Source organism: Symphalangus syndactylus, chromosome 2, assembly GCF_028878055.3.
Source record: "Symphalangus syndactylus isolate Jambi chromosome 2, NHGRI_mSymSyn1-v2.1_pri, whole genome shotgun sequence".
Taxonomy (NCBI): Eukaryota; Metazoa; Chordata; class Mammalia; order Primates; family Hylobatidae; genus Symphalangus; species Symphalangus syndactylus.
The window spans coordinates 19,338,762-19,353,225 of NC_072424.2; the positions used below are offsets into that span (position 1 = coordinate 19,338,762).

Genomic DNA, 14,464 nt, shown 5'->3' on the forward strand with positions numbered 1-14,464 from the left:
TTGAGGTCAGGAGTTCAAGACCAGCCTGGCCAAAATGACAAAACCCCGTCTCTACTAAAAATACAAAAAATTAGCTGGGTGCGGTGGCACCCACCTGTAATCTCAGTTACTCAGGAGGCTGAGGCAGGAGAATCACTTGAACCCAGGAGGCAGAGGTTGCGGTGAGCCAAGATCACCCGCTGCACTCCAGCTCGGGCAACAAAGTGAGACTCTGCCTCAAAAACAAAAACAAAAACAAAAACAAAATAAATAAAACTCTGCAAAAGGCTTCATCATTAAGAAAGAGCTAATATCTTTAACACATAAAAAAAGAGTTTCAGGCCGGGCGCGGTGGCTCACGCCTGTAATCCCAGCACTTTGGGAGGCCGAGGCAGGCGAATCATGAGGTCAGGAGATCGAGACTATCCTGGCTAACAGTGAAACCCCGTCTCTACTAAAAAATACAAAAAATTAGCTGGGCGTAGTAACGGCTGTCTGTAGTCCCAGCTACTTGGGAGGCTGAGGCAGGAGAATGGCGTGAACCCGGGAGGCGGAGCTTGCAGTGAGCCGAGATAGCGCCACTGCACTCCAGCCTGGGCGACAGAACGAGACTGTCTCAAAAAAAAAAAAAAAAAAAAGAGTTTCATCATGCCTATAATCCCAGCACTTTGGGAGGCCAACATGGGCAGATCACTTGAGCTCAGGAGTTTGAAACCAGCCTGGGCAACATGGTGAAACCCTGTCTCTATAAAAAATATTAAAAATTGGCTAGGCATGGAAGTGCGCACCTGCAGTCCTTGCTACATGGGAGGCTGAGGTGGGAGGATCACCTGAGTCCTGGGAGGTCAAGACTGCAGTGAGCCATGATGAAGCCACTGCACTCCAGCCTGAGCAACAGAGTGAGACCCTGTCTCAAAAAAAAAAAAGAAAAAAGAAAAGAAAAAGAAAAAGAAAAGAAAGTAGACTGGTATATTTTAGATAAATTTTTCAACAATGGAGATGAAACTAAAAGAGTCTAGCTGAATCGTGACTAACCAATTAATCAGAATTCCCTAGCTTCTCAGCATTCCAGTTAAGAAATGTGTTCTTGCACTTCGGCATAATTCTTTCCCCAAAATGACTGCACACACAGACCTTGACACATACGGACCAGTTTACCGTGTCATAAGGCCCTTAACTTATCCAACCTACTAAGGGAATTCTAGACTGGAAGTGAACAGAAGTAACAAATCAAAAGTAGGAAGTGACTCAAAACACCCAGGAGCTACAATAGCTATAAAACTGCTTCTTCTCTCCCCCTAGATCATTTACCCAAATAAGAGAAGTATCAACAGAGCAAAAAAGAAAGGCCCTCTTTACAGTCTGTGAAGGGCTACTAAAGATTATGCTGGGGAGACACAAGGCTGAACTTTGCTCTCTCAGTGTAGAAATCTGCTATATAACTATATTAAGGTCTTCATTTTGTATATTAGCATTTAATACAATTTTTATACAGACCTACACAATATCCTAGTGAAGGCAGCATACTTCTCTGGGTTAAAATCTTTGGCGGTCAGAACAATAGAAAAATGAGTCACCTGTTCAAAAGAAACAACAAAAAAAATACATTTTTTAAAGACACTTTAGCAGAATTTTTATCACTATATTCTAACAAACCTTTTGTACAAGACACAACAGTATTAAAAGAAAAAGACCAAAATGTACAAGTCCTCACTTACTTCTTTATACTTCTGCATGTGCATATGTATTACATATACATATATGTTGAATTTCCTACATAAGAATGCAATACTTAGAGAAAAAAATTTTTTCAGAAATCAAAAATACTTCAAATATAAAAAAAGTACATTTCTACTTAATGTCCCCTAGTCTCATCAAAGTAGAAGACGTGCTAAATCAGACTCACCAATTTAGCAACTGCTTATCTTTTCTCCCCCACACTTTTTCACTATTTTATTTTACCTTTTTTTTTTTTTTTTTGAGTTGGGGTCTCACTATGTTGCCTAGGCTGGACTTGAACTCCTGGGCTCAAGAGATCCTTCTGCCTGAGCCTCTCAAGTAGCTGGGACTACAGGCACCACCACCACACCCTTATTTTACTTATTTTTATTGATACATAATAGATGTACATATTTTTCCAGTATATTTTTTCTTTTTTTTTTTTTTTTTTTTTTTTTGAGACATTTGCTCTGTCACCCAGGCTGGAGTGCAGTGGTGTAATCTCAGCTCACTGTAACCTCTGCCTCCCGGGTTCAAGCAATTCTCATGCCTCAGCCTCCTAAGCTCCCAAGTAGCTGGGATTATAGGCACACCACCATGCCCAGCTAATTTTTTGTATTTTCAGTAGACTCAGTGTTTCACTCTGTTGGCCAGGTTGGTCTCGAACTCTTGGCCTCAAATGATCCACCCACCTCAGCCTCCCAAAGTGCTGGGATTACAGGCATCAGCCACCACACCTAGACTATTTATCTTTTCTTTATGCTGAAAACATTCAAATTATTCTAACTATTTTGAAATTAATAGATTAATCATAGTCACCCTACAGCTGTCAAATAGCAATTGTTCTTCATTATAAAAGGATGAAAAACAACAAAATACATCTCAGTAAAAACCATACAGCTCCTGAACTAACTCTCTGCAGGGTGCTATAAGCTAAAAAGTACTATCATAAGAAGCTTTGACTGGGCACGATGGCTCACACCTGTAATCCCAGCACTTTGGGAGGCCGAGGCAGGTGGATCACAAGGTCAGGAGTTCAAGACCAGCCTGGCCAAGATGGTGAAACCCCATCTCTACTAAAACTACAAAAATTAGCCAGGCGTGGTGGCGGGTGCCTGTAATCCCAGCTACTCGGGAGGCTGAGGCAGGGAATTGCTTGAACCCAGGAGGCAGAGGTTGCAGTGAGCCGAGATTGCATCACTGCACTCCAGCCTGGGCGACAGAGTGAGACTTTGTTTCAAAGAAAGAAAAAAAGCTTCATTTACTTATATGCCTCTATTATTATAAATTTCTGATAATCATATACCTAATATTTCCACTAATGAGACAAAATTCAGAATTTCATAAATACAAAACTTTGAAGAGAAGCATTTAAAATGAAGAGTACGTGGTGGTGCATGCCTGTAGTCCCAGCTACTTGAGAGACTGAGGCACGAGAATCGCTTGTTCCTGGGAGGTGGAGGCTGCAGTGAGCCGAGATCACACCACTGCACTCCAACCTGGGCGACACAGCAAGATTCCATCTCAAAAAAAAGAAAAAAAAAAAAAAAAAAAAAGAAGAGCTTATTGAGCAATAAACCAAAGATTTCATTACATATTGAAACCTATCTTTTCGGCCAGGTGCGGTGGGTCACGCCTGTAATCCCAGAACTTTAGGAGAAAAGACAGGAGGATCGCTTGAACCCAGGAGTTCAAGACCAGCCTGGGCAACAGAGTGAGACCTCATCTCTACAAAAAATTTAAAAACTAGCTGGGCATGGTAGTGCACGCCTGTGCTCCCAGCTACTCAGGGAGCTGAGGAGGGAGGATCACTTGGGCCCAGGAGATTAAGGCTGCAGTAAGACATGATTGCACCATTGCGCTCCAGCCTGGGTGACAAAATGAGACTGACTCAAAAAATAAAAATTAAAAATTGAAGTTAAAAAAAAAAAAAAAAAAGAAAATTAGCTGGACATGGTGGCGAATGCCTGTAATCCCAGCTACTTAGGAGGCTGAGGCAGAATAATCGCTTGAACCTGGGAGATGGAGGTTGCAGTGAGCCGAGATCATGCTACTGCACTCCAGCCCGGGCAACAAGAGCAAAACTCCCGTTAAAAAAAAAAAAAAAAAAAAAGTATCTTCTTGCAAATTTATATTTTGTAACTATGAATCTGTTTTGTCTTAAATCTTCTACAGTTTCTAAATTGTTACCTTCCTGCTATTTTAAATGTAATTTTAAAAATTTAAGCTGGTATTCTAGTCATGCTTCACATAGTCCCACTATTTGCTATAAATTAGCCCTAAAACGGGAAAAAATGTCTGTTTGGGTACATGCCAGAGGCTCAGATAAAGTATTGTTCCAATATTCTATTCTTTGAAAAAACCTGCTGGTTGCTTGGGATTAGGAAAGTCCACGATTACCACATCCTAGTCTTCCACATGTCACACTGATACTGTTCATAGCAAACAACACACCAAGAACAGTCTACTTAATACATGAGCTGCCTTAAATATCCTTTCTAAATTCTTTTTTTTTTTTTTAAGACGGAGTTTCGCTCTTGTTGCCTAGGCTAGAGTGCAATAGCGCAATCTCAGCTCACCACAACCTCTGCCTCCCGGGTTCAAGAGATTCTCCTGCCGCACCCTCCCGAGTAGCTGGGATTACAGGCATGCGCCACCACGCCCGGCTAATTTTTTGTATTTTTAGTAGAGATGTGGTTTCTCCATGTTGGTCAGGCTGGTCTTGAACTCACAACCTCAGGTGATGCGCCCGCCTCAGCCTCCCAAAATGCTGGGATTACTGGCGTGAGCCAATGCGCTCAGCCTGCTTTTCTAAATTCTTAATTTATCCTGGCCGGGTGCATCACCTGAGGTCAAGAATTCAAGACCAGCCTGGCAAACATGGTAAAACCTGTCTCTACTAAAAATACAAAAAAATTAGCCAGGCGTGGTGGTGGGTGCCTGTAATCCCAGCTACTCGGGAGGCTGAAGCAGGTGAATCTCTTGAACCTGGGAGGCGGAGGTTGCAGTGAGCTGAGATTGTGCCACTGCACTCCAGCCTGACCAACAGAAAAACTCCATCTCAAAAAAACAAAAACCAAAAAAAAGGGGAAAAAACCACATATTGCTGTACCGCTCACCACTGTGTCAACTACTGGGTCTGTCATATAATAGACAACAATAAATATTTATAGAATGAATGAGAGTGAAGTGTGAAAGAGAGTATTCCCAATGAAAATAATATTTAATATTTTCTTTTTTTTTGAGACGGAGTCTCGCTCTGTCACCAGGCTGGAGTGCAGTGACGTAATCTCGGCTCACCGCAACCTCCACTTCCCAGGTTCAAGCAATTATCCTGCCTCAGCCTCCTGAGTAGCTGGGACTACACACGCGCACCACCACGCCCAGCTAATTTTTGTATTTTTAGTAGAGACGGGGTTTCACCATGTTGGCCAGGATGGTCTCGATCTCTTGACCTTGTGATCCGCCCACCTCAGCCTCCCAAAGTGCTGGGATTACAGGCTTGAGCCACCGCGCCCAGCCTATTTTGGGTTTTTTTTTTTTTTACCTTCACGCAATCATACCTTTTTCAAAATGGAAGAATCTGGAACTTCAATTGTTGTGATATAAAACCATGTTCTTCTGTACTGACCAAAGACAAAGGGATGGAGAAGTTTGTTTTCATCTGTAAGGCAGCATTTTCTCAGCAGCAGGTTCCTTAATGTGGCTGTCGTGGAAGGATAACACCACACCCACAGAACTTCTCCATTTGTGTCCTTTTCTACGGTGGAAAGATGGTCACTGTGAGAATGTCAAACAGCAGCAAGGAAGTAAATTGATTGGTTACTCAGAAACACTTAGTGGAATCAGTTTTAACATCCCATTTTACAAAGCAACTCAGAATACTTGAGACCCCAAATTCCCACCTATCTCTACTGCTCAAATTATCTAGCTATCATGATCCTGAATTATAGGCCACCTGAGTAAAAAGTTTTTATAACAAACCATGAATGAAAATTCAGCCTTAGAGATATGGTAGAGTTTTGGCCGGGCATGGTGGCTCATGCCTGTAATCCCATCACTTTGGGAAGCCAAGGCGAGTGGATTACCTGAGGTCGGGACTTCAAGACCAGCCTGACCAACCTGGAGAAACCCTGTCTTTACTAATAATACAAAAATTAGCCAGGTGTGGTGGGACATGCCTGTAATCCCTACTCAGGAGGCTAAGGCACAAGAATTGCTTGAACCCAGGAGGCGGAGGTTGCAGTCAGCCAAGATTGCGCCACTGCACTCTAGCCTGGGCAACAAAGCGAAACTTGGTCTCAAAAAAAAAAAAAAAAAGAGAGAGAGAGAGAGAGATGTTAGAGTTTCTCCCTATCTCCTCCCACACAAATGCTTATCAACTAAAATTACATTAAGTTTTTAACTAGTTGGAATAATTCTTTTTTTTTTTTGAGGCGGAGTCTCACTCTTTCACCCAGGCTGGAGTGTACTGGTGCTATCTTGGCTCCCAGGTTCAAGTGATTCTCCTGCCTCGGCCTCTCAAGTAGCTAGGATTACAGGTGCCCACCACCATGCCCAGCTAATTTTTGTATTTTTAGTAGAGACAGGGTTTCGCCATGTTAGCCAGGCTGGTCTTGAACTCCTGACCTCAGGTGATCTGCCCACCTCGGCCTCCCAAAGTGCTGGGTGGAATAATTCTTTAAATGGAGTTTTGCTCTTATTGCCCAGGCTGGAGTGCCATGCAGTGATCTCAGCTCACCACAACCTCCATCTCCCAGGTTCAAGCTATTCTCCTGCCTCAGCCTCCCGGGTGGCTGGGGTTACAGGCATGCACCACCACTCCTGCCTAATTTTGTATTTTTAGTAAAGATGGGGTTTCAGTTTCTCCACATTGGTCAGGCTGGTCTCCAACTCCCGACCTCAGATGATCTGCCCGCCTCAGCCCCTCAAAGTGCTGGGATTATAGGCATGAGCCACCGTACCCAGCCGAATAATTTTTAATAAATACATAGAAAAGGTTTGTCAAAAACAAAACTGGAGATGAAGAAAATGGTGAAATCTTTCAAACCATGTTGCACACCGTGTGAATTTTGTATTTAAAATTGTTTAGGCCAAGCATAATGGCTCATGCTTATAATTCTAACACTTTGGGAAGCCAGGAGGATCGCCTGAGGCCAGAAGTTCCAGACCAACCTGGGCCACATGGTGAGACCGCATCTCTACAAAAAAAAAATTTCAATTAGCTGGACATGGTGGTGCGTGCCTATGGTCCCAGCTACTCAGGAAGCTAAGGTGGGAGGATGACGTTAGCTCAAGATTCGGAGGTTGTCGTGAGCTATGCACCACTGCATTCCAGCCTAGTCAACAGAGAGAGACCCTGTCTCTAAAGACTACAAATAAAAAATTGTTATTGAAAACAGAATTACCATTCCACCCAGTAATCCCACTACTGGGTATCTGCCGAAAGGAAAAGAAATCATTATATTAAAAAAGACACTCACATTCTTTTTTTTTTCTCTCTCTCTCTTTAGAGACAGGGTCTCACTCTGTCACTTGGGCTGCAGTGCAGTGGCACGATCTCAGCTCACTGCAACCACCACCTCTGATCTCAGCTCACTGCAACCTCCACCTCCCGGGTTCAAGTGATTCTCCTGCCTCAGCCTCCTAAGTAGCTGAGATTACAGGTGTGCACCACCACGCCCAGTTAATTTTTTGCCTTTTCAGTGGAGACAGGGTTTCGCTATATTGGCCAGGCTGATCAACTCCCAGCCTCAATTGATCCACCTGCCTCAGCCTCCCAAAGTGCTAGGATTACAGGCATGAGCCACCGTGTGTGGCCTCTTTTTTTTTTTCTTTTTTTGAGACGGGGGCGGGGGGGTCTCGCTCTGTCACCCATGCTGGAATACAATGGCATGATCTCAGTTCACTGCAACCTCTGCCTCCTGGGATCAAGCAATCCTCCCACCTACAGGCACACCACACCCGGCTAATTTTTGTATTTTTTGTAGACAGGGTTTTACCACATTGCCCAGGCTGGCTGCAAACCCCTTTTAAATGCATATTAGTGTGAATAATTAAAAAACTGCTGAGTTCAAAATATGATCATATGTCATCTTTTTATCTGCTATTAGTAGATAAAGACAGTTTAACTTAGCCTTAGTTCAAAAGTACCTTCTGGAGAAACTAAGTTACTTAGGTTTTGTTTTGAAGCAGTTTGAAAATCACATTAGAAATAAATACAGTAATTCGCCTGGACAACATGTCGATATCCCATCTCCACAAAAAATACAAAAATTAATCGGGTGGTGGTGCACCCCTGAGGTCCCAGCTACTCGGAGGCCGAGGCAGGAGGATGGTTTGGGACTGGGAGGTGGAGGCTGCAGACAGCGGTGATTGCGCTACTGCACTCCAGCCTGCATAAGAGACCCCGTCTAAAAAAGAAAAAGAAGAAAAAGAAATGAATACAGTAAGCGATTCCCACATAAACGCACTGCTCTGAGGCACTGAAAAATAATCAGCATATTTCTTCAGTTTTGCTAAAGCCTAAGCAATGTTATTGTGCACTTGGGGAATAGAGAGTTTAGGGGTGTGCAAAAATCTCGGGAAAATAAAACTTTTTCGAAGGGAACCAACGGGTTCCACCCCCTAAATACTGCACAAGGCTGCCCAAAGATCTCAGTGTGATATTTTTTAATTATGTAAGATAATTACATTCCTCAGAGCTAACCGAGATTCCACCACACACGACTGTGTAGAAACTCCTGCTTTATGCACAAGCTCGATCACATGATGCAGGAGCTCTCCACTGGTGGGGGTTGGGGGCTCTGGGCTACACTGCGAGGGTCCCACTCCCGGCTCTATACTGCCTATGGTGTGTCCGTGCACAATGACGGCCTGGGCCTCCATTTGCTCCTCCGTGAAGTGGGTGTCAGATGCTTCCCACGGCCCCTCGGTCCCTGGTGAGAGCTAAAAGGAGATAATGTGTGTACAACGCGCAGCACCCGGCCCAGCAGTCTCCACCTGCCCGGTCCCACGATGGGGGCCGCCCGGGCGGGCAGTCACCCGTGGCTCCGAGGCAGCCGCCCGCGCCCGGCTCGGGGGAACCGGACCCTGCCTCCTCCCCGCCGCGCCGCCAGCCGGCTGCTCCCGCCCGGCCCGGCCCGGCCCCGCCCGCGCAGCGCCCCTCGCAGCCGCCCAGCCTGGGCGCGCTCGACGTCCCGGCTCCGCCGGGCAACCCGGGGAGTGCAGGGGGAGCTCCACCCTGGAATCTTGGAGGTCCCCAGGCTCCCTCGGCCCGGGCGGGCCCCACAGGCGGCCGCGGGCTGGCGGGCGAGTGCGGCGGGCCGGGTCCCCTGCGCCAAGGAGGCCGGGCCCCGCAGCCCCCAGTCCAGGCCCAACAGGGAGGGGGCCGCGCCCTACTCTTGCGGGCGGCGCCGGGGGCCGCGGGAGCCCGGGCTGCCCCGGGCCGAGGTGGAGCAGAGGCAGAACCAGGGTGCGGGCTTGCCAGGCAGGGCGCCTACGTCCTCACCGATCAGCCCGACTCCAAGCATCAGATGAGTGTCCGCCACCTCGGCCGCAGCCATCTTCCGCCGCCGCGGCGCGCAGCTCTGGCTGCCGCCTGCAGGACCCGCCTCGCACCCGAGCCCCGCCCCGCCCCGCCCGCCGTAGGGCCCGCCCCATCACAGGCCCCGCCTCACGCCCGCCCCGCCCCCATCACAGGACCATCAATCCCCCGTCGGCCCCGCCCCACCCGCAGGCCCATCTATTCCAGCCCCAGTCCTCCCTGCCAGGACCTGCTCAGTGCAGCTCCACACGTCTTCTGCCCTTGGCCCTTCGCCCTTGGAAACCTCCTTGAGTCTTCGCAGCCTGCCTCAATTTCTCTAATCCAGCTGTTCATCCTTCTTCTCAATCCACTCCAATCTTTCTTCCCGTCTTAGGCTTTCCTTGTTCTACCTCTGTCCTCTGGTCAAGCTCAAAAGAACAGGTCACCTTGTTCCTAAAAAGAGGCGTCCTGAGGATGGAGGAAGGGTCTCCATCCATTCCTTCATCCAGCCATCCCCAAAACAAAACAAAAACAATTGAGGGCCTAATAAGGCATTGGGGATACCTTATAGGGCTGACCAAGACAGAGCAGTCCACTGGGGAAGACAGACAATTGGCGAGTGGAATAAATAATCCAGGCCAGGTGAGGTGGCTCACGCCTCTGATCCCAGCACGATGGGAGGCCAAGGCAGGAGCATCACTTGAGGTCAGGAGTTCGAGATCAGCCTGGGCAACATAGTGAGACCCATCTCTACAAAAAAAATTTAAAGGCTGGGCGCGGTGGCTCACGCTTGTAATCCCAGCACTTTGGGAGGCCGAGGCGGGCGGATCACGAGGTCAGGAGATCGAGACCACGGTGAAACCCCGTCTCTACTAAAAATACAAAAAAAAAAAAAAAATTAGCCGGGCGTGGTGGCGGGCGCCTGTAGTCCCAGCTACTCAGAGAGGCTGAGGCAGGAGAATGACGTGAACCCGGGAGGCGGAGCTTGCAGTGAGCCGAGATTGCGCCACTGCACTCCAGCCTGGGCAACAGAGCCAGACTCCGTCTCAAAAAAAAAAAAAAAAAAAAAAAAATTTAAAAATTAGCCAGGCATAGTGGCACGCAGCTGTAGTCCCAGCTACTCTCAGGCTGAGGCAGGAAAGTCCTTTGAGCCCAGGATTTTGAGGCTGCAGTGAGCTGTGATCCTGCCACTCACTCCAGCCTGGGTGACAGAGTGAGACCCTGTCTCAAAAATAAATAAATAGATAAACAGATGATAGATAGATAGATACATAGATAATAGTAAAACAGCTCAGAATGATATGTGCCCTGGAGGCAACGAAACTGCAGTGTGTTAGAGAATGGGGGTGTGCTGCTCTAAAATGGGTGTCAACAAAGGCTTCTCTGAGAAAGGCATATTTGAACTGAGATCTGAATGATGGTAAAGACTCAGACAGTGGAGGCCAGGCGCGGTGGCTCACGCTTGTAATCCCAGCACTTTGGGAGGCCGAGGCGGGCGGATCACGAGGTCAGGAGATCGAGACCACGGTGAAACCCCGTCTCTACTAAAAATACAAAAAATTGGCCAGGCGTGGTGGCAGGCGCCTGTAGTCCCAGCTACTCGGAGAGGCTGAGGCAGGAGAATGGCGTGAACCCGGGAGGCGGAGCTTGCAGTGAGCCGAGATCGAGCCACTGCACTCCAGCCTGGGGGACAGAGAAAGACTCCGTCTCAAAAAGAAAAAAAAAAAAGAGTTTGAGACCAGCCTGGCCAACATGGTGAAACCCTGTCTCTACTAAAAGTACAAATTAGCCGGGCATGTTGGCAGGTTCCTGTAATCCCAGCTACTCGGGAGGCTGAGGCAGGAGAATCACTTGAACTCGGGAGGCGGAGCTTGCAGTGAGCCAAGATCACGCCACTGCACTCCAGTTGGGCAACAGAGTGAGACACTGCCAAAAAAAAAGAAGAAGAAATGTGGACACAGAGAGACACCAGAGGCCTGTGTGGACATAGGAAAGAGCATATGTGAAGAGGTAGCCAGAAGGCAGCCATCTGCAAGCCAAATAGAGAGGCCACAGAGGAACTAACCTGCCCACACGCCTTGATTTTGGATTTCTAGCCTCCAGAGATGTGAGAAAGTACATTTTTGTTGTTCAAGCCACTCACTCTGTGCTACTTCATTATGGCAGCCTGAGCAAACTAGTATAGCTACCCTTAGGTAATTTGGAGGTTTTGGGGGTCGTTTGATTTTGTTTTCTTTTTGAGAAAGGGTCTGACTCTACTGCCCAGGCTGGAGTGCAGTGGCATGATCTCTGCTCACTGCAATCTCTGCCTCCTGGGCTCAAGCAATCCTCCCACCTCAGCCTCCCGAGTAGCTGGGACTACAGGCATGCGCCACCATGCTCTGCTAATTTTTGTATTTCTTATAGAGATGGGGTTTCACCATGTTGCTCAAGCTGGCCTCAAGCTCCTGAGCTCATTTATTTATGTCTTCTTTATTTTATTTATTTATTTATTTGCTTATTTTTGAGACAGGGTCTGGCTCTTTCACCCAGGCTGGAGTACAGTGGCGCAATCTCAGCTCACTGCAACCTTCGCCCCCTGGGCTCAAGCCATCTTCCCACCTCAGCCTCTGGAGTAGCTGGGACCACAGGCATGCAAAATAGCCTGGCTTTTTTTTTCTATTTTTAGTGGAGACGGGGTCTCACTATATTGCCTAGGCAGGTCTCAAACTCCTGAGCTCAAGCAATTCACCCACCTCGGCTTCCAAAGTGCTGGGATTATAAGTTTAAGCCACTGTGCCTGGCTGGTAATTTGTATTCAATGTATATGGATTGCTTTGCCAGAGATTGTATTTCTGTGGGGTTTTCCTCCCTTTCTCTTGCATAAGAGAAACTGGCAAAACTTTTAATTACTGAAGGTAACCCCTCTCTTCTCTCTGCAGTCAAGGTGTGGGCCCTTTGAGTTCACTTAGTCTTCCTTGGCCAGCCAATCATTCCCTTGTCTGGAATTAAAACATACAATTACGTCCCTTTGTGGTTGAAGGGTTTAAGAGGAAATGTGCCAGATACCCACAGGAATACCAATACCACAGAGAGAAGGCAACAAGATGTGTGTGTGTGTGTGTGTGTGTGTGTGTGTGTAGAGTCATGGACCTTGGGACCAGCCCTAACTTGTTGCTCCTGGGGCAGCTGGTTCCCCTGAATGGTCTGGGAGCTGGCACGATCTCTGCTCACTGCAACTTCTGCCTCTTCAGCTTAAGCCATCCTCCCACCTCAGCCTTCCAAGTAGCTGGGACTACAGGCGTGTGCCACCATGCTTGGCTAATATTTTTTTCTTTTTTTTTTTTTTTTTAATTTTCAGTAGAGATGGGTTTCACCGTGTTGCCCAGGCTGGTCTTGAACTTGTGAGCTCAAGCTATCCACCTGCCTCACCCTCCCAAAGTGCTGGGATTACAGGTGTGAGCCACCATGCCGGCTGCTTCCAGTAGTTTAAATAAAAAGTCTCTGAAATTGGGATGCATTTTACGATTATAATTCATAGTGTTTTTTCCCCTAGGGGTATATAATATAATGATACATCATCGATAGCATTTCTAGATTTGATGAAACATGATAAACAGAAATGATGAGAAAAATATATTAAAACCATATGCCCTAGATCTCCTATCCTTTTTCCTTCACCAAGGTCATTTGTTGAGTCTTACAGAGACACATTTACCCCACAATACATAATATAATTTTGTGTGGCATTTGGGCTTGGGGAGTCATTTTCCATTAAATTAGCAAGAACACAGGATCAGTAAAACTTGATTTCCTTTGCACATTGTGCAAATATTTGTAACAGGAAGCATTTAGAAAATAAATGAGGACTGGCCGGGTGCGGTGGCTCATGCCTGTAATACCAGCATTTTGGCGGCTGAGATGGGTGGGTCACTTGAGGTCAGAAGTTCAAGACCAGCCTGGTCAACATGGTGAAAACCCATCTCTACTAAAAATACAAAAAAAATTAGCCGAGTGTGGTGGCGGGTGCCTGTAGTCCCAGCTACTCGGGAGGCTGAGGCAGGAAAATGGCCTGAACCCGGGACGCGGAGCTTGCAGTGAGCCAAGATTGCGCCACTGCACTCCAGCCTGGGCAACAGAGCAAGACTCCGTCTCAAAAAAAAAAAAATTAGCTAGGCATGGTGGCGGGCGCCTGTAATCCCAGCTACTCAAGAAGCTGAGGCAGAGTGGCTTGAACCCAAGAGGCAGCAGTTGCAGTAAGCCAAGATTGCGCCACTGCACTCCAGCCTGGGTGACAGAGTGAGACTCCATCTCAGAAAAAAAAGAAAAGAAATGAGGATGAAGATGATGATGAACAGATAATTAAACAAAGGACAGGGAGATGATAGTGGGTGCAGGGAGGGAAAAGATAATGAGGGGTGTGTCCAGCCTCCAGTGAGTGGGATGATACCTGGAATTGACACCTCCTTCCCTCCTATTTCTCCACATGTGCTGTCTCATCTGCCAGACAGGTACACCAGAGTGAAGGGAAAAGGAATAGAGGGTGGAGAGAGCAGAGGTGACGCATCCCCAAACTTTAGAAGTAAGACTGACCTCTGCGCTGTCACAGACAGATGGAGCTGGGGTGTGGAAACAGACCGTCTGAGTTCCAACCCCCCTTGCCCATCTTAGCTGTGAAACCTCACACATGTTGCCTATCTTTTCTGTGCATGTTTTCTCAGTGATCAAATGGAGCTAACCATAGTTTCCTCCGTGACTCTCCCAATAAAGATTTGAATCAGGGAAAATCTTTATGCTAGTTTTATAGATAAGAATAGCCTAATTTTATAGGTAAGAATATAAAGGGTCCCCAAGACCACCCCCCAAATTCAATGATTTGTTGGAAGGATTCTCAGGATTCAGCATATAGCTATACTCATGGCTATGATATACATTTTTATTTTTTTGAGACAGGGTCTCACTCTGTCACCCAGGCTGGAGTGCAGTGGCACGATCACGGCTCACTGCAGCTTTGATCCAGGCTCAAGCTATCCTCCCACCTCATCCTCCTGAGTAGCTGGGACTACAGGCAGGCACCACCATGCCTAGCTCTTTTTTTTTTTTTTTTTTTTTTTTTGAGATGTGATCTCACCATATTGTGTAGGCTGATCTCAAACTTCTGACCTCAAGCGGTCTGCCCACCTCAGGCTCCAAAGTGCTGGGGTTACACATGTGAGCCACCATCCCCAGCTCAGGGCTATGATTTATTACAGCCAGAGAATA

General features: G+C 47.0%; 1 protein-coding gene across 2 annotated transcripts in view; it reads right to left on the bottom strand.

Annotated features, from left to right (window-relative positions):
• DENND10 (DENN domain containing 10) overlaps positions 1–9,335 on the bottom strand; it is a 33,164-nt gene extending 23,829 nt beyond the window's left edge. The window contains exons 1-3 of one of the 2 annotated variants that reach the window (XM_055247461.2): positions 9,209–9,335; positions 5,262–5,458; positions 1,477–1,556 (exon numbers count right to left, since the gene is read on the bottom strand). In XM_055247461.2, the coding sequence (XP_055103436.1) occupies positions 1,477–1,556; positions 5,262–5,458; positions 9,209–9,263 (332 nt within the window). In that variant the 5' untranslated portion in view covers positions 9,264–9,335. Of the gene's footprint in view, positions 1–1,476; positions 1,557–5,261; positions 5,459–9,208 lie in introns of those variants that run through there. The other variant, XM_055247486.2, reaches the window with a different exon arrangement.
• Positions 9,336–14,464: the final 5,129 nt, after the last annotated feature.